The 27,985-nt window shown below is 42.0% G+C and overlaps 1 protein-coding gene across 2 annotated transcripts; it reads right to left on the bottom strand.

Annotated features, from left to right (window-relative positions):
- Positions 1–431: 431 nt before the first annotated feature.
- itgb1a (integrin, beta 1a) lies at positions 432–27,878 on the bottom strand. Of its 2 annotated transcripts, XM_063912755.1 has the most exons (17): positions 27,543–27,878; positions 10,137–10,203; positions 9,694–9,779; positions 8,596–8,839; positions 8,327–8,497; positions 7,355–7,593; positions 6,913–7,068; positions 6,724–6,819; positions 6,158–6,247; positions 5,800–5,940; positions 5,006–5,208; positions 4,686–4,924; positions 4,379–4,601; positions 3,366–3,601; positions 3,037–3,203; positions 2,077–2,154; positions 432–1,631 (listed from the first exon to the last, which is right to left on the bottom strand). In XM_063912755.1, the coding sequence occupies exons 2-16, from the start codon at positions 10,201–10,203 to the stop codon at positions 2,077–2,079; spliced, it is 2,436 nt and encodes an 811-aa protein (XP_063768825.1). In that variant the 5' UTR covers positions 27,543–27,878; the 3' UTR covers positions 432–1,631. The 2 variants fall into 2 exon arrangements, with proteins under 2 accessions (XP_063768825.1, XP_063768826.1); XM_063912756.1 differs by lacking the exon at positions 2,077–2,154 and having other exon boundaries at positions 27,543–27,877.
- Positions 27,879–27,985: the final 107 nt, after the last annotated feature.

The raw sequence follows: 27,985 nt of genomic DNA on the forward strand, positions 1-27,985 counted from the left end.
CTGTTATGCCCTTGAACTACTTTTATTAAATATATTCATAATACTAATTATGCATTTGAAAGGACTCTCATTGTATGTTTTAATTTCGATTCATGAAGTTGATACAAATATAACAGTAAAATAAAATGTCCAAGTTGCATCAATCTTTCTCATTGTTTTCCTATTTTCAATTTTTCAAATATTCCTGAAGCAGTATATTATCAATAACATTTAACAGACAACATGGCAGTATAGTTTATATAATGAATGTTATGCTCTAGACTTGATTTATCTATGTAACTCATTGTTAATATGGACTAATACTCTTCAGTTTCATCAGACATCTTTAAAACATTGGAGCATGACCCATCCTTTAGGCTTTTGGTCCATTTCTTTCAGAACAAGTGGGACGATCTACCTCATAGGCACAGTAAGCGAAACAGGAAGATACCAACATTTTTTAAACTTTATTTAATAAATAACTCAAACAGCATTGGGAGAGAACAAGGTATTGAAATAAAAGGCACTTTGAAAACAATACTGTAAAGGCTTGTCTGTGGTACTTCATAGGCATTGGGAGGTGAAAGTAAATCCATAGGTGATTCATGTGACGTCGGAACAGAAAACACTCTGTTTCAGTCATACGATCTAAAAATTGACAGAATTGACTCACATATGAGTTCACCGGTCTACGAAAACAAGCCAACATAAAACATATTTTTGGCGTACTTGACAAGAACACAGGAAAGGACCTGAGAAAGAGTAATACAGTTAATGCAGTAAGCAAGTAAAACAATGTTCAACGTTAAACTTGTATCATAACTATACAAATCTGTGGATCGTTCGACACTGCCACAATATCATCATTTCAACAAGTGGTATACAGTCCCTTTGTGATAACAACAATTCTTCATATTGTGTATTTATTTACTCCTTCAGAACAATACTCACAAAGAGTGCAACAAAATGTGAAGCTGCAGCTCAAAACTACATTTACAACCACCGCATTGCCTACTGTGTTTCAATAGAACGGTCAAATTTAAGTTGAATGTGAAATATTATTCAATACTTAACATTTCAGTTGATTTCTATATATACACAAACACATTGACATTATGTGCTGCTATGGCTAACAATTTACATATTTAACTCAGGTCCTGTCTGACACACAGAGACACACAGGAAGTCAGTGCACAGAGAGACAAAGAGACAGAGAAGTCTGTGAGAACGAGACAGAAGCTGCAGAATAACTGAATATCCATAGTGTCCACATTGTGCTGTTAAAAAATAATCCTCTGCCATTACCAGTCCTGTGGCAGGAACAAAACACCATGTCATTGTTTATTGCAAATATGCAACTTAAAAGTATATACACATACTGTATACTGTACATCTAAAATATCACAAATGCATATAAATCATAGGTGTTAGTAAAAATACAGATGCAGTGGCTGCTGGGTACATTATAAAGGTGAAGCAACAAAAAGAAATGACAGAAACTCAACCACAGGTTCCTCCCCAGACCTGCGGTAAATACTGCAGTTGTCGGATACTTGATAGCAGAGTTCTTAAAAGCTGTGATGCCATTATTTTCCTTCATATTTTGGATTGACCACAGTCGTGACAGCGCTTTTGTAGATGGGATTTTCACCCTGGAAAGCAAAAAAATTGAAGTTATAATCATGGTATTAGTTAGTCAGACAGTTAGCGAAAACACTTTGTTATTAGGCATAACACTACTACACCTCCTTTTGCTGTAGGTCATTTGTTTAAATCACACTTAGCACACAGTCATGCTTTTGCGACTTCACACCAATATCAGGAGGTCTAAATTTGGTCTCGTATTTAAACACAGTTCATACTCACCAGAGGGTTTGGGGCCAGTGGACACTTTTAGCTGCATTGAGCTTCACAGCACACTCATGCATTCATTTTTCACGCAACCTGAAAGTAATATGTCTCTTCCTAATGTTCCACTTGTACTTTATAGTGTGAAAAGGCCGGTGAAATAAAGGAAAAAGTAGATACTCTGTGAAAACGAGACATAATAAACAGCCCATGCAGGAAAATGACGTGGAAAGGAGAGAAAATACAAACTTAAAGGACAGCAGCTTTACGTCCATAGCTTGGATTCTGGAACTGATTGATAGGACTCTTGTATATTGGGTTGTCTTGCTATGGGTAAAGAATAAGGACAGAATAGAGTTGAGCATGAAAAAAATAGAACAATGGAAAAAAAAGAATAAAAAAGGCAATACAAAAAGGGAGAAAAGAATGAATAAAGAACAGTAAGAGTGACGAAAGGAGGACAATGGAGAAAATGACGTTGTGGAACCTTGACCAAATCTATTTCTACTCACAAAAAACCCAAACTGTGGAGGCTAGAGATCAGGATGATGTGGTTGTAACCATGAGGAGCTCACAAAGCATCTTTGGGATTCCTTATGGCTGCTTTTGTAAGGAAACCCAGGGCAGAGTTTCATCAACAGTCTCTCATTTCTCAAAATTAAAGGGATGTGTAGCCATAGGTTGCCCGGCCCATGGTAATTAGAAAGACCCCAGCATTCTGATCAGGAACATCTGCATCACCAAACCTACATACTGTATTTATACTGAGGTAGTTGCACAATTACACCACTGGGAGGCGCCATTGAGCTGCAAATAGAGTAGTGCCGAAGTCATATTGATGTTGGCTGATGGGCAGGAAGCATGGAAGGGAGGAACTGTGGCCACTCCCCGGAAAAAGTCCAGCTATGCTCAGACTGCATAACATTCCCCAAAAAGGTCCACACAGTGCCTGACATTTTCCCTTTTTATTTTGAGCGCCGCATTTAATCTCTTTGTAGTTGTGAGACTGGTGAGAATGTGAGCGACACACTTTGATATCAACAAGTCTGCAAATCTCATCTCCTGCTTAGAACAACAAATCATCTTCACAAGTTAATTCCCTGACAGTTGTGGCTTTACAGAACACCTGTTTTCCACATTTAAAAAACCTTACCAGCCCAAAAATATTTATCCTGCTAGACTTTCACAGAGCCAGATCCAAACACTCACCGTATCCCATTTGGCGTTCATCTTCTCCTTCTCGAACTTGGCAAACTCTCTCCTGTCGTGGATGATCATGAGCAGCTTCCAGATGAGCAGCAGGGCTAAGCCAATCAGGACGATGCCGGCGACCACGCCCGCCACGATGGGGATGATGTCAGGCCCGGCGGGGCAGTCTGAAACACAAAAGAGCGCCGCGGTGGTAACAAAACCATGGGAATAACATACCCTCACAAAAAGTGCTATTTTGGCAGCCCCGCCACAGCCCCTGTAATTAGCTTTCTCTGTAACAGAAACCTTCCACACCCTGGCTCGTGTTGGCCCAGCTTTCTGCTTACCCAGCGCGTCCACCACATGCACCTCCTTCTGCGTGTTGTTGTTGACGGCGTAGGTGTAGTAGAACCAGCAGTCGTTGGCGTCCCTCTCCTTGCAGTGCATCACAGGGTAGGTGGCGTCATTGGGCTGGGGCAGCTTGTCCCTGTCCTTCACCTTGATCAGGTTGAAGTAGCTGCAGTCCCTCTCACATGTTTCCTTCTTCTCACCTGTACCAAACGCCCGGCACTGGACGCACTCTCTGTGAGGTACAGGGAGTTTGTTAGTGATAAGCAGTGAAATGTTCTTTGCTTCACAAATTCAAAAGATCATATACAAATCTAAAATGTTTGCCTACATTCCATGAAAATGGAGGTGAATAGAATGACATTGTGTTCTGAACAATGGCATTAAAAATTAAACAGCAGCATCCCTTTCTATAAATTGTCCTTGTTACTTAAGACCAGGATTCACAAAGTGTAACACTGGGCCCGTGTTTTTTATCCTATATTTGTTTCATTATAGCAGATTTGCGCCATTGAAAGTGTCCCTAATTAGCCACTAGCGGTTCCTGTTTGCCGTAAACCAATAGATTTGCAGATAGCAATCACTGGCTTATGATTTAAATTAAATTGATGATTCTTATACAGGTTCTGGAAATCCAAGAAGGCTGTTTTCTGAATTATTTCTCAGAAGATTTTTGGATGCTATTTCAAAATTGGAAGAGCTAATTAAATCTTGTCGAAGTGTAGTTCACAATGAATCTAAATAAAGGCATATGCATGTCCGTGGTTTCAGATTTGACAGATTTTGACAAACATAATTGGAATCTGGAGCTATGGGATTTACAGTTCCTAACTTTAAAGCTAGGTCTAAGAGACAATGCTGCAGCAACTGCTGAACATCTTGGTAAGCGAGCAAAACCAGCAGCTATACTACAAAAACTAACTAGAAACGTATGCTTAGCACACGTATCAATACATCAATATTAGTATCATCAGCATTTAAAAACAGTGACATGTCTTCCTTTCAGACTTACTTGTGTTCAGTGCAGACCCCTGGACAGGTAGGACAAGTTTCACAGGTGGGACCCTGGAATTTGGGATCAGTGCACTTGCAGGTTCCACATTCACACGTTCCTCTGCCGTTACAGAGCTGCTTGTTGCTGGCCATACACGTGCTGTTGTCCAGGGAACAATCACAGGCACTTCCGTTCCACATGGGGTCACAGACACACACTCTGCACTCACAGCGTCCATGCCCTAAGGAAAGAGAGAAGAAACATCTTGCATTAAACCATCTCTGAGTACAGTCAGCCTCTTTAGTTCTTGTTTTTTTTTGCTCACCTCCACACAGCTTGTTTCCAGAGCGGTCACAGTTGAAGTTGTCACAGTCGCAGTACTGGCCGCTGTACCTCTCCTCGGGGTTATCTCTCTTTTTGCACTCACACGTGCCGCACACACAGTCTCCGTTGTTGCTGCAGATGTCGGTGCCGTTGTCTTTTCTACAGGTCCGGTCCATGTCCTCTGTGGCCACATCGTTGCTGCTGCACTCACACTGTCTGCCCACGCGCCCGTCATTACACCTGAGATGGAAGAGGTTGTGATTCTGGAGCATTTCTTAAGACCAAAACAGATAAAGATGGGGTTAATGTTTCCAGACTCACTTGCAGGCTCCACACTCGTAGGTCCCGTTACCGAAGTGGCAGTCTGGACTGTCCTTGATGCCGTCCTTGTTGCATTCACACTCACAGATGAAGTTGAGGATGATCTCCACCTCCTCTGTGAATCCCAGGGGCTTGATCTTGATGGTTTCAGGCTTGTCTTGCTTGGGACAGCCCTTAGATGTCACACTGATGTTAAACATGACCTGGGAAAGAAAGAAGAAAAAAGGAAGTGTGTGAGATGTGATTGCAGGCCCAAGAAGCAGACTTGGTGACCTCACATCTCATAATTTAAGCCTGACAAAAGTGGGAGACTGATGGATTTGGATAAAATGAATCAAGTTTTCTATGGAAGCCCCGAGAGGAAAGTGAGAAAAATCATTCTGGTGTTTGATCTCTAAATATTATCCGTCTGAAAACGTCTCTCATGTGTGTAGGGCTCATGAACAGGGGAACAAAGAGTGCCAAGTGAATAAAAAGGAGTGTCATGTTTTTGTGTTGTTTGTTTTGGATAATAACTGAGCGTCATTGATTTTCTTCCAGGTGCAATTCAAGGATTGAATACCAAGGGAATTAAAACTATTGTGGCTGAAATGAGTATCACAACTAAAAACAAGGTATTTTTCAAAATGAAACGTTTTATCTACCTGCCTCACAGAAAAATGCTTGACACGAGAGAAGGCAATTTAGATCAGACTAGAAGACTAATTTCCATTAATACACAATGACCTAAAACATTAAAAACTAGGTTTCATTTTCTACTTACAACAAAAAAAGAGGAACGTTCTTATCCTCACCTGATCTCCGATGGAGATGTTGGAGCACTTCCGTCCATTTTCCCCCTCATTAACCACTCCGTTCTTACAGTGCGATGTGTAAGCTATGGTCACTCCCTCTGGAAGCTTGCTATTCTCCAGAATGACCTCGGAGGACAGCGACTGCCAAAAAACCAAGAGATAACAAAGAGAATGTTGGAATTTCTTCTGGTAGCTTTGTTTTGGCAGCGTACGGTACACAAAGGATTAGCTGAGCACTAAATGACAGTATGTGTTTGGGAAAATATTTGACTTAATAGGGCCCGTGTGACTAAATGATAAGTCAATCAAAGTTTTTTACAAGGGCACTTAAAGTCAACCATCTGAACAGTGTACTTACATTGTAGGCGTCTATAATGAGGTTGATGACATTGCTGGAGTTGGCAGATAAAGTACCCACTGCAGATTTTGGTATCAGATTTTTCAGCTCCTGTGGAGAGAAAAATAAAGCTTCACAAGAGCTCTATTAATCCTGTGATATCTGAAACCTCTATCAGTAACAACACAAGATAAAAAAGCTTTTCAATGCACTTTTAGAGACTGTTTTTCCACCTGAATGACGTGAGTGAATTTAATTACAGCCTGGAAATCAGATTAAACATTTCATTACAGACTTAGATAGATTCAAGATTGATTTCAACCTTGAACTGATGTCATTGTTATTGCACACAAAAGCCACTGTGATAAATAAAGAGCTTTAGTGAAACTCAGATGGTACGGCATGGCACAAGGAAACAATTAAGAGCTTTTATGGAGATGCTACCATAATTGGCTGCAGAGGAATTGGACAGGATGGATATTTTTATAGCTTCCATCATCACACACACAGGAAGGAATGAGGAAAAGTATGCAGAAAAAGGAGGGGATAAGAACGAAGGAAAAGTGTGCCAGACACAGAGAACTCACTTTATAAACAGGCTGGAAGTCCTTTGTGACTGCGAAGATGGTCTGAATGTTGTTGTCGCTCAGCTTCTGAACCAGGTGAGCAATGGAGGGATAGTCCTTTAAAAACAGAATGGAGAGAGGAGTCACCTTTACAATGTAACACGAAGTAGCAGCGTTTGCCCTCATGTGTAAAAAGCCATGGCAACTTACATAGTAGTGGCTCATGGTATAAATATTATTCTCCAAGTGACATTTTCCGTCATTGGGCAGGACGATGCCACCCAGTTTCCCATCGCCAGCAAAGTGGAAGCCAGCGTCGGTGGAGAACACCAGCAGGCGAGTCACATTCCTCCACCCAATGTGGTCCTGAGAAATGAGAAAAAAACACTTCAAAAATACCAGCAATAAGGTCTGCCAAAAGGGATACATTCCCTCAATAAAAACTAAGGGAGAATATGAGCAGGTTGTAACGTGAGACATGAACTTCTGATTATCACGGCATCCAAAAATCTTCTTGTAAACACCAAGGACTCATAAAATACCCTTTTCACACATCACCACATTTATTAGCGCTGTATCCCTCCAAGCAAGTGCCGTAATTGTGGGAAAACCTGAGAACGATTATTTAAACAGCTTCTCTTTTGTAACCTACCCCACACACAGCAACCTGCATGATGGCATCGAACCCGCCCTCAGGAGAGTCCAGGTTTCCAGAGATGTGCTGCTTGCCCACCAGGGTGTTGAACCTGTTGCCGTCGCTGGTGAGCTTCAGCACGTTCTTGTAGCTGAACGGGCTGGTGCAGTTCTGGTCGCCCGTGCATGGGTTCAGCAGCTTGGCCGGGGTGGTGCTGATGTATGGCATGACCGTCTTCTCCACAAAGGAACCGAAACCTTTGATGGACAGTCGGTTTTAGTAATTCATTCAAACAACTTTTGCTTGGTGTGAGTCTAGGTGCTATAGTCGGAGGGTAATGTGACACCACATCATTCAGAGAAAGTCGATGAGCTCTGGGTGTTTGCTTTTTTGGTTTGTTTGCACAGGTCACAGAAAGGTCAGTCAAACCTGGGTGGCACCACATTCCTACAACACTACACCTAAAAATACAGACAGTCAAACTACTTTGGGGTTTTCAAAGTCTGAAACTGTGGTCAGACGACTACACTGCCCCACACTGACATAATAATAAACACTTTTCCCCTGTATGCACAGGTTTTCCACAAAAACATGTTTATATTCAATGTTGATTGGACACCCTGAGCATAAGTAGTTTGCAAAACAATACTGTGGTAGTGCAACATGAAATCAATCATATTTAGGGAGGAATTATAGTTTTTTAATCAGAAAACTTAGAGAATGAATAAAGCTTTGGGCAGTTTCCATAACTAAACGGCCTGGGACTGACTGGGCTACATTTTGAGCGATTTTTTCAGTATTTATTTCTTTACATCCAAGCCAATTGGCACCATTTAAAGCATTGGAATCTAGCAGTTCAAGTTTGTATTGAGATGTAGATGCACGGAGAACTATGACTGCAACACTGAATAAAAACAATGATATTGTCCCTAGAATTCACCTAAATATAGTGTCAAATGTGATCATGCTTGAGAAAATGTATATCTTCACCTATCCTGAAGTCCGAAGTGATCTTTGACATCTCCAGCATTAGACTGGTTCCCAGGTTCTTGACGTTCTCCAGATCGTCCTTCATGGAGTAGGACAGGTCCATCAAGTAGTACAGGTCGATGGGGTAATCCTCCGCTCGTTTGAACTTCAAGTCAAAGGACTGGGGCTCACCTATATGAAGTTACCGTCATTAACAAACTGAAATCATATCAGATACAAAAGAAGGTGGGTAATGGTTTCAGGAATGGTTTGTTAGAACGTGTTCTCACCGGATCGGAGGGTGAGGCTGAGTTTCTGTGGCTGGATCTGAGTGATCTCCTCTGGCTTCAGTTTCAGTCTCGCTTTGGACTTTTGTTTCCCGACTCCCTTTCCACGGTTTGTCACCGGTGTGTTCATCAGGGTCTTCTGATCCCCGCGAGGGTTCTCTATCATTGCATCATCACAGCCCCTTTTTATCAGGGACTGCAGCTCGTCACAGCGGGTCGACACGGTCTCACCCTGTTTCAGGAAGTCCTAGAAACAGCAGCACAGGGAGAATCAATGGGACAATTCATCTACCTTAGCAGAGCAAATGTGCTCTCAACAAATACAATATATATGTATGTGTATACGTATTTCACACTTCTATTACATTGATTGATGACTGGATAATTCTGTGCAAAACATTAGTAAAAAATGCTCCTAACCCCTCTTATATAGATGTGATGTCTTTAAATGTTATCTGACCAAGTTACCCAGATATATTCTAATTACAATAATATAAACTAAGCACAACAGGAAGTCTTAAGACAAATGTCAAATGTAAATCGACTTGTCAAACGACTGGTTTGTTTCTATTTTGAGATGTTTCTATTTTAAATGGTTTATTTCGACTCTTTTTATTTCTAATTATGAGCAATGCCTTGTTTTGTTTAATGCTGCTGCAATAAAAATGTTTCAAATTTGGGATCAATAAAGTACGTCTTATCTTATTTGAACAAAAGCGGCAGATGAACTGTTTGTTTATTTGTTTACTGCAGGTAATTGCAGATGAACTGTTGTTTTTTTGTGGATAAATCAAGGATCAACTAATAATTGCATCTGAGGATTAGTTTCTTTTTGTCTCTATTGTTGCAAATACAAGTCTTTTGTGTTTGTTAGAAAAGTAAGAACTTAAAGTCCTCACAACAGTGTTGTTCATTCATTTCTGACATACCATAGGCTAAAAGTAATTGATTATTTAAAAAGAAAATCAAATAAAGAAATCTTAAGCTGCGCCCCAACACTTAAGCAAGGTCTCCAACTATCGCTATAAGCCTAATGGCATCATATTGGCATCCGAATGCATGTCTAAGCACAACTACAGCTGACAGCTGTGATTCACACACCGGGTCTTTGCACCAGCCACATTTGGCTCCAGCCTGGATGCACTCCCCGCAGTATTTGGCGTTGGCATTGATGCACTCGTTCCCCTCTGGATGGAAAACAAAGAGAGGAGAGAGGGGGAGTCAGAGGGAGCACGGTCACAGCACAGGCGGTGCAAAGTAAGCAGCCTGTTAAGCCCCCCCATATTTATATATCAGTTCATCTGGAACACTCTGAAGCTCGGTGGTAATTAGAGACAGGGACGGAATATCCCCGCTTCTGCATTATCCTCTATTCTCTGTAGATGGATCTCTGGTCAATGACATCATTAAGATTAAGGAGCCGGCCTCCCTCTCCGGGGAGGTGGTCATCACTATGAATTGTGAGTTTACTATGCATGCAACAAAATGACATCATGTGACAAAATAATGATGCTCAAGCTACACAGTATGTAACGTCATCTTACCTTTCTGAGCATTACTGAAACAAAAGACTCCTAACAATGTGGATACCAAAAGCAGCTTCAGGTCCATCTGAAATAAGACAAGAAAAAAGATTGGTTGTCATTTCATCCATAAGCTACTGGTGTTTTGAGAAGCCGTATGTCGTTCATGGATATCTCTTTGTTAACAACAATAGCTTGTGTGCTTGGTAGCATGAATGCTTGAATTTATAATTTTCCTGGACAAAAGCGTCCAGAAGAGAGCGAGCGTCCCAGAGAGATGACAGATTTAATGTGTGAATGGCTCGGTTATTATTGGAGATCATAAATTATCTGAAGGCAGGGGCTTGGCTATTCTGAGCCGGTCAAAGGGGGGTAACAGGCAGCAAATTCAATTCAGAGCACTTTCACATGCATACATTCACGTACAGACACACACTCTCACACCAGCTTGGAGCGCAACCTCCCTTTTCCCATCTCTTTTACTGTAAATAGAATCCGTTCCCCAGAGTCAGCCCCTCTCTGGTTGTGTATATTGATTCCATGTCTGTGTGCAGGCCTTTCTGGCAGCCCTATCGATGCTCCTTGTCCTACTCTTAATGCAAAGCTTATGACTTACAAAGGATAAGTGCGCTGAACGACCTTTCTCGGCACTAATCAGCTGATTTGTGCAGCGATCTACAGTCTTGATAGCGGCTCTTTGAAACTGTACTTCGCAAAAGCTTGATAACATGCTTACAATGACAATGCTAGCATGATGTTTAGCAAGTATGATGTATGTGTATGTGTGTAGAGCAATGCATTTCTGTACCAAAATCCACATATCCACATCCGTGACTGCCCAAATTCGATGTCAAAACTCCCTTTGTAGAACGGCTTTTAGTCTGTAATTAATGTTGTGTTTTATATATTTGAAGTGTGTTGTTTTAATTCATTTTTACCCTTTAAAGTGTGTTTGAGTTTCCAGAAAGGTGCTCTGTAAATAAAATGCATTGTTATTATTAAAATATGTATTAAGTTATTAAAATGTTGACCAACTGTTGCATTAAATCCTCTCATGGACAAGATAGGATACACCCTCTGGGGACCATGAATGTCTTTACATTATTCCATTGAAAGTCATCAAATGGTTGAAGAGCTATGTCAAAGACTCACTGAAGAACTGCTACATTTTCCCTGAGAAGACCTTCTTGAGGTTAAAGCTGAATCATGGAAGCGAGCTAAGGTTATGCAAAAACAAACTTGCTAAGGAATAAAGCTTCAGCACCAAAAACAAATACTGGGAAGGCACATCCTCTCAAGGATCTAACCAAAGCTTAGGTTTTATTTACATTGTACTCTAGCGTAAATAAAAGGACATGGAATTTTCAGCGACCCATGCCACTCTATCAATGGAAATTCCACATTACTGCTGCTGTCTTAAAAGATGTGGTCATCACTGAGTGACACACTTCTGGGATTCTCACCACCTCTTATTGGCAGACCTTACAAGCGACAGCTGGGAAGGCTCCAGCAGAGAGAATCAATGGTCTAGTGTTGTGCTAAGGTGCACTGGCAAGGGATCAGCGTGTGCCGAATCTAATTAACAAGTGGAATGTCGAACAATATCCCGCTTGACCATAAATAACAAACTCATGGGAGCCTTTTTCTAAGATCGTCTCCACAGAAGCAAATGTCAACCACACTGGATATCCAAGCATGAGGTTTAAATTAGAGGCAGACAGAGTGATAAAGATTCGACCAGAGGCTGTCTATACATAGAGGCTACATTAAGAGACATTCCCTCACACTGTGGTGATGGAAGCTCTGATGTTCGCAGTGCACAGTGTTGAGTGATGCATTCCAGTGTGTGTGTGTGTGTGTCCGTTTATATAGACACAGAGGGGCAGACGGTCTGTCTACAGCCCCCCAGATTAGATCAGCTGGCTTGAATCCCCACTGGTGTACATGGGCAGTGGTTAAATGTGTGTGTGTTAGCTTGAGTTTTGAGATACATACAGCATTATACCTGGTTCTGCAAATGGTGCACCAATATTACTACACCACACTGAACTTATAGAATTTTAAGGGAATAACTGTCACAAAATGTTAACTTAAAGTAGTATTTCTACATGCAGCACATTGTGAAGTATGTACATGAACAATGAACTACTGCCGTCAGGGAAAAACTAGCAGAAAATGAAGGAATCTAGGTTCACATTCCTGTTATAACAAAACCACACATTTTCTTCGCCAGGGAATCATTCAAATGCAAACCACGTCTAAAAAACGCCAGAGGAAGTGTCAAGATGGAAAAAAATAACCACGTTGTCCTTGATCCCGAAGCTTAGCAGCTGCACAGAGGAATGTTTAATGAATAACTACTGTAAAATATGGCAGAGGACCGAGAGCAGGAAAAGAGCGATGAGCAGGATGTTATGCTGCCTTCAATGGTTCGTCCAAAGCTCAGACTTCAGACATTGTGAAGATGTCTTGTCAGCATTTCAAGCTGGTTTTGGTTAACATGCCACTCAAACAAATGTATTACAGTCTACCATTGAGCAAATAAAAAGGCAGAATAAAGTTTTAAGCAACAGACAAATGGCTGACTTCCTGTTGGCTTCAAGCTCTTTAAAAGGTTGTTTATTTAACCTTTCTCAACTGGAGCGGCGCAGGAATACACAACAGTTCAATGTGATAAGTGAAATTTGACACAACAGCACTTATGATATTTTCTACCCTTCCCATACGTTTGACTTCCTCAGGTGTGGTACTGTAACAGTGATTTGTTCAGCTTAGTTTGGTGGAACACTATTTGCCTTAGATTGCACAAAACTAAGTTTGCCTGAGGAGGCATACTCAGGAAACTAAACCAACATTCATTTTCAAAGCATAATAATGCCAAGGAAGCATTATGTTGTATTATCAACAGACATCTCGATGAATAAAACAGTCAGCTTGATTTATGACAGTTGAACAGTGCTCCAGTAAGTACACTTAAAAAACAGCTTGAATATTGTGTTTGTGGCACACATGGAGATCAGAAATGTGCAAAAGGGAGGGACAAGGTCTATTTGGAGAGGTTTGAATAACAACCACAATGCGGAGATGTATTTATCCATGGGAATAATAAAAAGAAAGATACATTCCAGACAGTTTCTCTAGCAGTTTCTCTAGCTCCCACGCTCTCAGCATGACACTAGCATGTATACACACACATTTTAATTCTCAACGCCTGTCCACTTGTCACACACACCTGAGCTGTGACTAATGGCATCCCAGTGTTCTATGAGGCTTTGCAGAGCGTTATCAGTTGGAAGGGGAAGCTGATGCATGGCAGACACTGTGGTGCGTGACTAAAACGGACCAAGCATCTCAGGCATTCCTGAGAGACGGAACGCTGTATGACCAGGATAGTAACCTGTAACACTCTTCCCGCACTGTGGGGAAATGTGAGCTGTGGGAGCCTTAAAGGGATGCTGTATTTGTAGCACCATGATTCCCACAATGCTCTTTCCCCAGCCTGTTGCTATTCATTCAGTGAGAATGCCAACAGTTCCGGAAACCACTTTAAGTCTTTATATTGCCCTTATCTTACTACTGACATATTTACTGTTTGTTTCTAGTTTCAATTTTATTTTCAGCTCATCTGTAATGCAATATAGTATGAGGCCGATGTACGCTGATCTTGCAAATAAGATATATCCATTCTCGTGAAAACATGAGGCCCGGATACAAGATGGCGCGGCGTACGTAAACAACCATGCAGCGTCGGAGCTCCTTAAAAACAAAGCTGTCTATGCCATCTGACGGCGAGTAATTATAACATTTTTGACGGCAAGAAATATTGTTTTCTGGCACCACCTGAACATTTATGGGTAAAATTGGCATTTTGGTATGAGGGCGCATGCCGAAAACGTGTGCAGCGCTCCTGTTCCCCAGTTTAGACAAAACCTGAAAAAGTAATTGATGAAAAATGTGTGTTTTGAACTTGAAGAACCCTTTTAGTTTTGATACATGATACAGCATTCATTAAAACGTGTCATGCTTGGGCTCCCCAGGTGTACCCTGAAGAAAACGCCTCGAGAAAACTACTGGTAGAACCCATCCTAATGGAGCCAACTAGACCTTAGCTGTGAAGTGGATTTACTATCCTTTAAATTGAGCTGCATTAGCAAGTGCTTAGAAGTACTTCTCAGCAAGGCATGAATAATGACCGGGAGCAAGACACAGTAAAGCATACACTGCCGCAGTAAAGAAGGTGGCGTCTCAGTCCTAGAGCTCTTTATAGGGTGAAGGCCTGGGCTTCCTTCGCTCAGAAGGCCTGTTCTTCTCCGGCCGTGAAAAGAAGGAATGGAAAAGGGGGAAAAACAGGAAAGGGCGGTGCACAGCTCGGACTTAAGCGGTGCTTCAAGTCCAAAGGAGAGGAACTTACAGACTTTCCTTGCTTTTGCTTTGTAACAAATCCATTTAGTCTCACCTAGCCTAATCCTCGCTTCTTCATTTATACAGTCAGTCTGGTTGTCTTTTTTTTATGTAAATGGATTATTATCGAGTTCATTTGGTGAAGGCAAATAAGTGAAAATGAAGTGATTTGCACGACTAACGTTTCTCAGACTTTTCAGATCTGGAGTTTAGTTTATATTTCAATTAAAACATTCTAAGATGCATCATGTCACTCTAATTTTGTCTGGCATATCTCTGGCATCCCATACTCCCATCCTCCCTTTTTCTCTGCCTTGTTTCCTTTCCCTCCTCCGCAGACCCCCCCCCCCACACACACACACACAATTGCTCAGTTCATTCCCTCCACTGAGAGCCAAACCAGTGGCCCTGTTGACTCCACATACCCTTCAGACAGCGCAGAGAACATGTCTGAGCTGAGAGACGTACAAGCCTCCCGACAGAACTGAAGGAGAATACCAAACAGTGTCCGCCTGTGTCTCTGCCCACCCCCCACCCCCCACCAGCATCCGAAGAACCCTCTCATAGCAGACAAAAGCAATGAATCAGGCTGCCCTGTGAAACCATGACAGAGGGTTTGATCCTTTAAGTGTTCCCACTCACCGTCCACTCCTGGCCAGAAGAGCCTCAGCGTGATAAATAATACTAATGAGGCACATGTTCATGTCTTGAATCATCCGGTGCTTCTGTGCCTCTAGGACATTGGCATGAGCAGATAATCCAATGTCAGAAAAAACATTTTGAAAAGACTGAAGCAGTTGGGATAAGGAACCAAATACTTTGAATAATGTCATCATAGTTTCTACATTACAACAGCATTCAGGATGTCTAAGTATTTCTAACAAAAGCCTGGTCAGAAAGAAACGTGATGAATAACTTGTTTGAGGAGGTGAAACGTGGAGGGGAATTTGAGAGAGGAAACGCAAGGAAAAAACCAAATACAGACAGACTTCAGCAAAAGTCCCCTCTACTGCATCTGGTGCTATGATAATGTAAAAATACAAATTAAGATGGTAGTTTTAGCCGGGGGTCATCAGTCTGTCTCTTCTCCCTCAGTTTGCATTACAGGTTTAGTTTGTCATTTGGTGATTTAAGCCCCAAAGAAATATACAGACACATTGTTAAATTATCTAACAAGTTTATGTCAGCACTGATAGGACCAAACAGCAGCCAATAGGTTTAGACTGACAATTACAGGATAATTAGCATTGTTGAGAGAAATATCATGAAGTGGCTGAATGACGGGAAGGTCTGTCAACCATAATCACAAGAACAAGATATTAGTCAAGCAAGTTCCCCGGGTTCTAGATCCACATGCAGTTAGCCAGACGTGGAAACTTGGTGGTTGGACTGCATGGAAACGGAATGGAAGGAATTCACACAGCTTGCCCCTGATGCACTGTACATTGCTTTGTGCATTCTTCAAAGTAAGCGCAAGCCTTGAAGCCGCAAATCTTGGGCAAACATTCAAATATTCCAGCTTTAAAATGGTGAAACATCATTGTAGTGAAAGGTTGCTGATTTTTTCTGGACAAGGCGGTCAGGAATACAAATAGTCTACATGTTTTAATCAAGTATTTCAATCAGTTTCCAAATTGGTTCAACAAGTGACCCATAGACATCGTCTTTGTGAAGATTTACCAAAAGAGTAGAGTCAGTAGCAGCCTAAACTCCAGCTCAATGAAAGCTTCAAAATTCTGCTTTACTTTCCACACAAAACACTTAGCCACATACGTTGGCTTGGAGCCTGCCAACATTCCCCTTGTGCAAAGGAGGCTAAAGATACACCTCTGGGGAGGGGGGGGGGGGGGGCCTTGCAGGGACTTTCTAACTTTTCCAGTCAGAAAATCGATAACACTTTGGCAGCTCTGGTTTCCTTTTAGCATCCAAAATACATTCATATTGCACAGGGTTCACGTCTCATCGCAACATGTCCTCCCCCAGCGGTTCAGTCAAAACAATAGAGGCAAAGCCACAAGCTTTGGAAGAAGGCCAAGTCCGTACCACTATTCAAGGCTACGTCTCTGTGTTGAAAATAGCAGTGCAGTGCTAACAAGTTATTTCAGACTCGTCCGCTCCACCTGGCCTCTGCAATCACTCCCAAAAGGTGCACTAAATCACAGGAGACACACATCTTCCTCAACCCCATAGAGACAAGACCAACCCACATCCTACCATGTGTTGATGTAAACAGGAGTTAGTGTAGCACAATAAAATGTCCCAAAGACACAGAATTACACATGGCAGAACATCAAATTCTCACCACCAACCACCAGGCTATAACGAAAGCTAGTTTTGGGGGATCTTACGGGGCTTCCTGGTTGGGACAATGGATCTGCTGTACAGTAAGCCTCCCCAAACTCCATAACTTTGCTGAGTCTGCCCTTCCTTTGCTGGGACACAGGAAGTTCATCTGAATCACACATCGTGGCCACATCCCCCTCATCAATATGACTTATTTGGCTTCAAATGTTGGCGCGAAACACAGAGAGAGAGAACAGACTGCTCTGTCTAATAGAGTGGAAAATGCCTTTAGCTGCCAAAACGGAGGCTATTGTCTTTGTGAATCGAGCATGTCTGATTCCCTTACCAGGCAGTCACCGCTATCTAAACTCAAAGCTAAACAAGCCTGGAAACTGCTCCATGCAATGCTATGAAAATATCCAAAAGAGCTCAGTGAAAATGAATAAACAGCTGTCTCAGATGTGAATTGTCTGACATGAGATCTGCACAACCACCTGCATTGCAGCGACAGAAAGAGGAGTAATGTAGATACGTGACAGTAGTCTGCAGTCTAAGACAAATATTTACAGCAGAGGGGCGATTATTCACCCGCCTGAAGGGATGAAGAGAGAGACCAGAGCTAACAGTCAGTCTGCTAGAGAGGAGCTGCTGCTACTGGGAGACAGACTGTTACTCTACCTTAAGTCTGATCTAAATTCATCATTTTCTGTTCAAACGCTCTCGATATCAATATTGCGACGATAGAGTAGGGTTTACTATTGGTGCGTTCACAAGAACTGTAGTGTAAGTTCAGAAAAGTACAACCATTTGATGACGTTTCGAGGTGAAAAGTTAAAGGATCACAAATCCTTTTGTCCTAAGGGCTGGATGAGTGTGTGCACAACATTTCAAGGTGAAAACACAGCCTAATCACTTTCTCTGAGAACAGCAGCACAGAGCTCAAACTCCAGTATACAATCCGTCCAACAGAAGCTATGTGGAAACTGCTGCGTTAAGTCCCAGACTGTTCTGTTTTGCGCTAAACAAACAGATATGTCAAAGATTGGTCTTAATCCAATTTAAACCCAGCAGTAGGGCAGCTGTGGACACCTTTGCTGACTTTCTGCCAAGGCCCTAATGCTCAAACACTGGCGAAGTAATGACGCGCAGATGTCTTTCATTAGGCCCCCGACTTGACACTTGAACTAGAGGGCCTCCGTTTCCGCTACCATGGGAGAGGGAAAACTGCAGAGCTGAAACAGTAAGCAGTGCACGTTTACTCCTCCTGGGAACAGCGGAGGAATATCTGTCATATTTGATTCTCAAGGCGTTCTGAGGGACATCATGTTCTAAAACATTGTTTGAGCTCTGCTGTTTCACTTATTCTGAACAGCAGACTTACTTTCATCAGTTCTATACAACTTTCAAGCTTCACGTCCCTGAAGTGTACAGCTGGTGCTGAAGAGAAATGAGTGATCTATATTTCAAGTCCTTCTGACATTTACTTTCAGCGTGGTGTTATGTTCCTTACATGCTGCCTCATTAGTCTTCTTCAATTTTAGTGTAATGCTGAATTTGTTTCCGTGAAGCTTAGCCATTAAGGGTCGTGAGCAACTTAAACTACGTCCTTTGTATGTCGGAGGAAGTGTTTCATTACTTTGAGGGGAACAGTCTGTTCTTTTAAGTGTTATCTGTGTATTACACTTAAGCTGTTAGCATCTTGGTTTTCATCTTTTTACAATTTGTGGTGGGAAAGACCCCACAATGCATTTAAAAACAGGCTGGTTTAGTCACAACACTTAACTACATATCTTAACAGATATATATTGGAGGAATCTCCAGGTTTAATGAGTAGCTCATCTTAGAAGCCACAGTGGTAAAGTGTGTTTTTGTCTCTTCTGGTGACTCACTGAACAGCCCTGAGACAACAGCGTAACTGACCACGTCCAAACGGACAGAGAACAGTGTTTGCATTGTATTGGTTCTATGTGTCCATGCATATAGGGCCCTGAGGGAGGGGGGGTGGTCATTGGAACTGATCAGTGCTTAGTAAGTGGTCAAAGATATGAAGGCAAATGCCAAAATACTTAAGAACACCATTTTTGTAAACAGAGACATCTAGATATATAAGGTTTACATATCATAGGTTTAATAAATAGTCCAATTTGTAAATGACTCAAAATAAAATACCACTCAAAGAGCAAAATGAACTGATCAAAAACGCTGATCATCACATTTCTGGACATGTTGAGCGAAAATCATTCATGTTACAGTATTACCAAAAGAAGGATTTGCTTCCTTTGTTTTTGAAGTTTTAGCATCAATACCAAAGTAATGTTTTTAAGTAAATACAAACATTAGAGCTAAAAAGTGAAATGGATTATTCAACCAACAGAAACAACGGTCTAATCTTCTACAGCAGGTTGTTCTTAACATTGCTGTCATGAGAGTTTCAGTACTCTTACCAAAAAATGCTTCTTAATCTGCTTTTATTCAAACGAAATTCCTTATTTAACCAAAACAGAAGGATAGCTACATCCTCAAATATCCCTTGATTTAAACACAAGAAGCAGTAACAGAGCTTTATCTTATCCAATCAAATCTACCACTACATACTTTGCTTTGTTACATATTACCTCACATCCTCCCGTATTCATTTCATGCGACTGTCCACTGTCTCCAATCTAATAATAATACATCTTAGAAACCTTAACGGTACCAGCGATGGATTGAAGGGACACCCAGCCCCATGTTTCCATTGGAGTATAATGACCAATAACAGTGATGTTATTGTAAGTGTGGTGAAGACTACCAGCATTCATGTGAGTGAATAAAACCACATCTCCAAACAAAATCTCTTCTGTGTTTTTGAACTGAGTCCTTTTGTGTATGCAAGGCACATACAGTAAAGGTTTATATTCCATCTCAAACGCCGTTGCCGTTAAACATTCACGCTGTCACAACAGACAACATAGTATGACAGAGGACGAAAAGCTGCTACTATTTACTACCAACAGGATTGGCCCCGTTTTCTCAGCAGACCTTGGCAGGCAGAGGTCAGCTTTAACCATGCCATTCCTCACCAATGCTTCAGAGGCTGTTTTTGGAAACAAGACCCCCTCCTAAAAAGGCCCAGAATGTAGAGAAGAAAACAAGATGGAGAAAAAAGCAAAGGCTTGGCTAAAAGCAGCTCTGGGAGGTCACAAACCAAAACCAAGAGTAAGGCACACATCGCAATCTAGCTTCAAAAATATGCAATCTGAGGCAAAAATAATCTTCAGAAGAAAGGAATAGGACAAGAGCGGCAGAGAATTATTGCGTGGCACAGAAAATGAGCAAGTCGTAAATTTCCCTCACTGTATATTTAATGTAAATGGACTTAAAATTAGAATACCGTATGTTGTGAAAAAACCTTTAGAATGCAGAAAGACTACAGAGGTTTGAGCTGTGGGTCAGGCATGTGGTTCAGAGTCTAACAAATCACAAATAACTGAGGCTTCCGGTTTGAGCATGTAGAAGGAGGACGCAGTTGCTATCAGCTCCGCATTTTTCATAATATTTTACTAAGATAACGCCGAATTTTATTTAAACTTTGGTACAGACTACATTGATAGAGTTAAACGGAACAATATTGCACACCGTTACGATGAGCAAGGGTGGACGGATCGGTAAAACCCAGCAGCGAATGACTGATTCATTCCCGGGACTCGAGGACAAGCAGAAAATGTCGTCGACGGGGCCTACACAGTTAACGGCTGAGATGCTAATCATTGAGCTCCAGAAATTGAGCGAAAGTCTTAAGGAAGATTTCAACGCTGCCTTGTCGGAAGCCATGGCCCCGATACTCCCAACACTTGAATCTATATCCAACACTGTGGCGACTCACACCGCCACCATATCACAGATCGAGAGCACACTGTCTTCCCACTCAGATGACATCGTTAGCCTGCAGCAAGACGTGGCGACCTTGAAGAATCAGCTAGCCTCCGTGTCGGATGATAACTCAGCGCTACACGCTACAGTGGAGGACTTGATATCGCGCTCCAAGCGTCAGAACCTCAGAGTCGTGGGTATTCCTGAAGATATGGAAGGTGCAAACGCTAGGCAGTTTATGTCTCAGTTATTCAAGGAGGTGGCTGGAGATGTCTTACCTGACTCCGGCCCGGAGCTCGATCGCGCACATCGCAGCCTGAGACCCAGACCCAGCCAGGGCTCTCGGCCCATAATTGTCCGTTTCCATCGCTACTTTGAGAAGGAGCAGGTTTTGAAATGGGCCAAGGAACACCGGGAGATGTCCTACCGAGGGCACAGGATCAAATTCTACGAGGATTTCAGCGCCACTATTGCTAAGAAGAGAGCCGCTTTCAATAATGTGAAGTCCCAGCTTTACAAAAAAGGAGTGCGATTCGGCATGATTTACCCCGCCCGGCTGAGAGTCACCTTCAACGGTATGGTCCACTTGTTTGACACTCCCGAGCTGGCTGATCGCTTCTATCAAGAACGCATTCATAAGACTTAAGCTGCCGTGTTTCCATTTCGCTACGGGTTGATTTTACTTTTTTTGATAACTCCGTTGTTGCCTACGGGTGTGTTTTTGCTGGGCTAGGCTAATTCCGTTTAGCCTAGCCCAGCAAGCCCGTGTTTTTCTGTTTGGACTCATCATTTTTTCCGGGTGAGTGCAGCACTGTCCTCTGCTGGTGTTTAGTCACCTGCCAGCATTTGTTCTGTTGGACTGTAGATCGTTGCCAATTTGTCTGTTCTAAAAACAGAATCGTTCTAGTGGTGTTTAATTTAATTTGATATTGTAGGAGGGGATACCACTGCGTGGTCAACTGGTTGTTTAGCAAAGGTTTATCCTGCTACTCACTTTGCTAACCGCAATGTTGAGCTTAAGGTTTTCTTTGTTTTCATTTGTCCTCAAAGATATGTGTTTTTTCTTTTTCAGTAGAGGGTTATTTTGGGAAAAGGTTGGGTGTTTGTCTAGGGGAGGGTCTTTGTTTTTAATATCTAATGTTACTGGTGTGTATGATGCTTGTCCACTACGCTTGTTATGTTACATATGGTTGATGATTTTAATTAATGACTAACCAGAATACAGGTCAGAGAGGGTCTGTAGGCTCTGTTAGATTTATTAGCTGGAATGTCAGGGGACTGGGAGGACCAATTAAGAGGTCGAGAGTGTTCTCACACCTAAAAAGTCTCAATACTGATATTGCTTTTCTCCAGGAAACGCACCTTTGTGTGAATGACCATGCTAGGCTTCGTAAGCCTTGGGTGGGGCAGGTTTTTCATTCAAATTTCAATTCTAAAGCCAGGGGCACAGCCATCATAATACACAAACGTGTTCAGTTTTCAGCTGAACAAACTACTTCAGATCCCGGAGGGCGTTATATTATAGTCAAAGGTGTGCTATATCAGACCCCAGTGATTTTGGTTAATGTATATGCCCCAAATTTTGATAATCCAAATTTTATGACCTCAATTTTCTCCTCTTTACCAAATATGGACACACACCGCCTCATCTTCGGGGGTGATTTGAACCTTGTAGTTGATCCACAGTTAGACAGGTCATGTCCCAAAAGATTTACCCCTTCTTGTATGGCTCGAGCACTATCCACATTTATGAACCAGGTGGGTTGTATTGACCCATGGCGGTTTCTCCACCCGACTAAAAGGGATTTTTCATACTTCTCTCTAGTTCACCGTGTTTACTCACGCATTGATTATTTTTTTGTAGATAAAGCCCTTCTGTCTTCTGTTGGACTGACTGAATACTCTGCTATCGTCATCTCTGATCATGCTCCTCTTGTTCTAGAGCTATCTCTCTCCCCTAGTCCAAGGTGTGGGCCCTGGAGATTTAATACAGGCCTGTTAGCTACCAAAACATTTTGTGAGCATATTTCAAAGCAAATAGACTTTTTTATTGATAATAATAAATCTGAATCCACCTCCCCCTCCCTTCTTTGGGAAACTTTTAAAGCAGTGATGCGAGGAGAGATTATTTCGTATAATGCTCACTCTAGAAAACAAAAGACAAAAGAACAGCAGGATTTGGTTGACGCTATTAGTAAATTAGACAGACAGTACTCGAGTTCTCCCACTCCTGAATTGTATGCTGAGAGGCGTAAGCTTCAATCCAAATTTGATTTGCTTTCCACTGGCAGGGCTGAGTATCTTCTTAGACGGACAAGGGGTACGTATTATGAATACGGTGATAAGGCTAGTCGCCTCTTAGCATCGCAGCTTAAACACCAGTCAGTTTCTCAGTTTATTACACAGGTCTATGACTCCTCACATTCCCTCACTACGAATCCTACTGAAATAAACGATGCCTTTACCACATTTTACTCCAAGCTGTACACATCTGAACCCCCTATAGACAATACAAATATAGAGCATTTTTTTGACAGTCTGGATATCTCTAATATTGATACTCTCACGCGTGATAGCTTGGACGACCCTCTGTCTCTAGAGGAGATAACTGGCAGTCTTAGGAAGATGCAAAATAACAAGGCCCCAGGCCCGGATGGTTTTCCTGTAGATTTTTATAAAAAGTTCTCGGCCCAGTTAGCTCCCCTTTTATTAGATATGTTTAATGATTCCCTGAAAAATGGTACTCTACCCCCAACACTAAGACAAGCCTCAATCTCCCTTATTCTCAAAAAAGGCAAAAAAGCAGAAGATTGTAGTAGCTGGAGACCTATAAGTCTCTTGAACGCGGATGTCAAACTTCTTGCTAAGGTACTGGCGAACCGCCTGGACCCGTGTTTACCAGGTATTGTCTCTGAGGACCAGACTGGCTTTATCAGGGGTCGTCAATTATCTTCTAACATCAGACGGTTACTTAATATTGTGCTTTCCCCTGCAGTCTCACCAGATGCTGAGATGATTGTCTCATTAGACGCAGAGAAGGCTTTTGATCGGGTGGAGTGGGACTATTTATTCTTTACACTTCATAAATTTGGTTTTGGATCTCGGTTTGTGTCATGGATTAGGCTTTTGTATACTAACCCTACTGCTAGCGTAAAAACAAATTCTCAACTGTCTAAATTCTTCCCCTTGACGAGGGGCACCCGGCAGGGCTGTCCGATTTCCCCCTTATTATTTGCCTTGGCAATAGAGCCCCTTGCCATTGCTCTGAGGTCATCTCCACTTTTCACAGGCATGCGCAGGGCTGGGTTGGATCACCGGGTCTCGCTATATGCTGATGACCTTTTACTCTATATCTCTGATCCAGTCAACTGTATTGGTGACATTCTGCAACTCCTAAATAGTTTTGGGTCATTTTCAGGCTATAAGGTAAATTTTGACAAGAGTGAGTGTTTCCCTGTAAATGAAGTAGCTACTCGCATCCCAGCTCATGCCCTAACTTACACTGGTGCTACGATTAAATAGTGATCTTATGACTTCAACTCGACATTACTTCCTTGTTATGTCCTTCATGCTACCTCATAGTCTTCTTCATTTAGTGTAATCGATATATGTTGCCGGAAGTTAGCATTAAGTGGTCGTACACTCCCTACTTACCTTTGTTGGTCGAGGAATGTTTCTATTAAATGAACTTTGTACGGAAATTCTGTTTCTTTTCAATGTCTATCTTGTATTACACTAACGTTTTCATTAGTAGGTTTCATCTTTTTACAATTGTGGCTGGGAAAGACCCCAATGCATAAAACGCAGGCTGGTTTAGTCACAAACTTAACTACATATGCTTAACAATATGTATTGAGAACTCCAGTTTATATGGAGCTCACATTAACCACAGTTAAAGTGTTTTGTCTCTTCTGGGACTCACTGACAGCCCTGATGACACGCGTAACTGCACGTCCAACGTGATCAGAACAGTTTGCATTGTACTGTTCTATGTGTCCCTGCATTATGGCCCTAGAGGGGGTGTCATTAAACTATCATGCTTATATGTCTTTAAAGATATGAAGGCAAATCAAAATCCTTAAGAACACCATTTTAAACAAGACTCTATACTAGGTTACATATCCATAGCATCTTAATAAATATCCAATTGTTTAACCATCCAAATTAAAAATCCATCTGCAAAGAGAAAAGAAAACGGCATAGTACATTTGCTGTTGAGCGAAAATCTCATTTACAGTATTACAAGAAGGATGCTTCTGCTTTTGAAGAAAAGTTTTGCATCAACAAGTAAGTTTATCGTATCAACATTAAGCTAAAGTGAAATGGATTTCTAACCAACACAACATGTGCTACTCTACACAGTTGTTCTTACCATATTGCTGTTAGAATTTCCTAGTACTCTTACAATAAATAGCTCTAACTGTGTATCAACGTATATTCCTATTTATACCGAACAGAGGACTACATCCTCAAACTATCCTGTGATTAAACCAGAGAAGCAGTAACAGAGCTTTACTACCAATCAAATTACACACATCTTGCTTTTAGGTAATATTACTCACGTCCTCCTTGTTCCATTTCATGCACTATCCACAGTTCTCCATCTAATACATTCACACTAGAAACTCTTAACTTATTCCAGCGATGGATAAGGAACCAGCCATGTTTTCCAATTGCATATAATACCATTCTCTTACAGTGATGTAATTGTAAGTTTGGTTTTTAATGACACCAGCATCATGTAGTGAATATAACACATTTCAACCAAATCTCACTTCTATTTTTGTGAACTGAGTCTTTGCATGCTAGCAGAACAACAGTAAAGGTTATACTTTCGCCTCTCAAACCGTTGCCGTAAACATTTAGCTGTCACTGGAAGACACCATAGATGACAACAAGCTCGCACTATTCCTGTCTGCAAGATTTGGCCGTTTTCTCCATCAGCAGAACCATTGGCAGCACGAGGTCAGCTTAACATGCCTTCCTCACCAATGCTCAGAGTCGTTTATGAAACATGACCCCTCCTAAAAAGCCCAGAATGTAAAAAAAACAGATGAGCAACAACGCATAAGCTTTGTTAAGCAGCTCTGGTGAGGTCACAAACCAAACAAGAGTATAGCACACTCGCTAATCTCTTTATAATATCAATCTGACAAAATATCTTCAAGAGATCATAGACAAGCGCAGGATTTTGCGTGGCACAGAATTACAGTCTAAATTTCCCTCACTGTATATTTAATGTAAATGGACTTAAAATTAGAATACCGTATGTTTTGAAAAAAAACTTTAGAAAGCAGAAAGACTACAGAGTTTGAGCTGTGGGTCAGGCATGTGGTTCAGAGTCTAAAAAAAATCACAAATAACTGCTCTTCTGTGATCATCAGCTGTGAAACTAGCAAGGTAGTGTGTGTGTGTGTGTGTGTGTGTGTGTGTGTGTGTGTGTGTGTGTGTGTGTGTGTGTGTGTGTAACCGCGTGCATGTGGTGGAGGTAAATGGCTGTAACAGGCGATTATTTGTACCGCTTTACGCCTCTGAGCGTGGGATCTCCCCCTGCGGCACAAAGCATGTGTCGGGGAGGGCAATTGTTCACATTTGTCACTCCTGTCTGCTATGAACACACACACACACACACACACACACACACACACACACACACACACACACACACACACACACACACACACACACACACACACACACACACACACACACACACACACACTATCACAAGGTGCATATTCATCGCTTCTGTCTCAGGGGGAAAGGTTCGCCCATAAGGTGTACGTCAGAAAAACACACCCATGGGAAACGTCACATGTCCAGAAGAAAGGCCTGGGTGTGGCCCCTCTAAGTGACCTCTTAAATGAGGTGGGAGCCGGAAGCAGCTGGTCCCCGGGGCCCCGAGGTCACATCCATTCAGCTGGTTGCTACCAGCTCCACTAATGTCTTTAACCCCGCCCCCACTGTCCTACATTTACCCTCCTCTTCAGTTAGCCTTCCTCCCCCCCCCCTGCTTACTGTCCTTCCTCAACCCCCTTCGCCTTCCATATCTCCTTCTGACTTCCTCTCTTTCCCTCCCTCCCTCCCTTCCTGTCTCCATTAGGCTGATTAAAATGATGCCGAGGCTCCCTAGCTACTCTGTGGAGTCAGCTGTATCAGGCCTTCATCCTTCTGCCCTCCTTCAGATGAAATCAATGGATGCTGTGCCGCCTGTCAAGCTCTTTATGTCCTGTCACACAGATACTGTGTTTTCTGATTGTTTTCATCCAGTCCTCTCCTGAAAATCATACCCAACCCACCCATACCTCTGTTTCCTGTTTGCGACAAAAGGCTCCGGATTCATTTCATAACTGACTCTTGATTTCAACCTTTTTGAACTCAATTTCCCCCCTGGGCTGTCAGCATCACATGTCAAGTGATCCCAGAGTAACTCAAATAGATCATGTGAGATCACTTGTTGAGAAAAAAGCCCTTTCATATGACCATCCGCATTTAATGTGCATGGACAGCCTGTTGCATCTGATACACACAGATGAATCAAATAGCAAATGTTAGTACAAATAACCCAGAGAAGATGTATCGCAATACTGAGAGCACACAAACACACACTGTAGCAATAATATCAATGATAACCACCTCCCACCACCTGACAATTACAAACAAACAAACAGTTAAAGCTTTTTATGGTTATGCTTTATCACTTCATCACAAACTCAATTACTTTCCCCCCGTATATAACATTTAGCAGTTACTCAGAGAAGAGAGAGCACCATAACACCCCTGTTTACTTTATATTTTACACTGACAACATAGCAAACCTTTACAAAATATCGTTTAAAAATCTTTTAAGGCTTAAATAAAAAATAGAAGTATGAACATAAGCTTTCTTACCTTGGCGCTGTGGTGTTATTTCCGAGGCGACATACAGAAGAAGTAAGCTAGCTTTTCTCCCCAGTGATGATCCGCTACGCTGCAGACAGACAGACAGCGGCACCAACTATCTGCCCTGTTGGCACCGGGGGGCCACTTTCTCCTCCGAAAAAAAGTCACGGTAGATTTCCCCTGCTGCTCATTCCCTTCCCAACTTTCCTCCACAGAGAAAAATGTAGAGCCTGTTTATTAAAAACAAATGCGGGAAACGTTTGGTAGCCGGAGAGGGAAACAAAACCCCAGCAGCGCTCGTGCGGGAACCTCTTTTGCTCGGTGGAAATCAGGGGAAAGCGGAGAGGCAAAACCGCAGAGGTGAGCGCCTGCTTCCCGGATCACAGTGGAACACAGAGCTTCCGGTTAGACCTTTCAAAAATAAAATAGATGTGGACGCCGGTTGTGTTTTT

This window comes from Eleginops maclovinus, chromosome 21 (genome assembly GCF_036324505.1).
Source record: "Eleginops maclovinus isolate JMC-PN-2008 ecotype Puerto Natales chromosome 21, JC_Emac_rtc_rv5, whole genome shotgun sequence".
In the NCBI taxonomy this organism is placed as follows: Eukaryota; Metazoa; Chordata; class Actinopteri; order Perciformes; family Eleginopidae; genus Eleginops; species Eleginops maclovinus.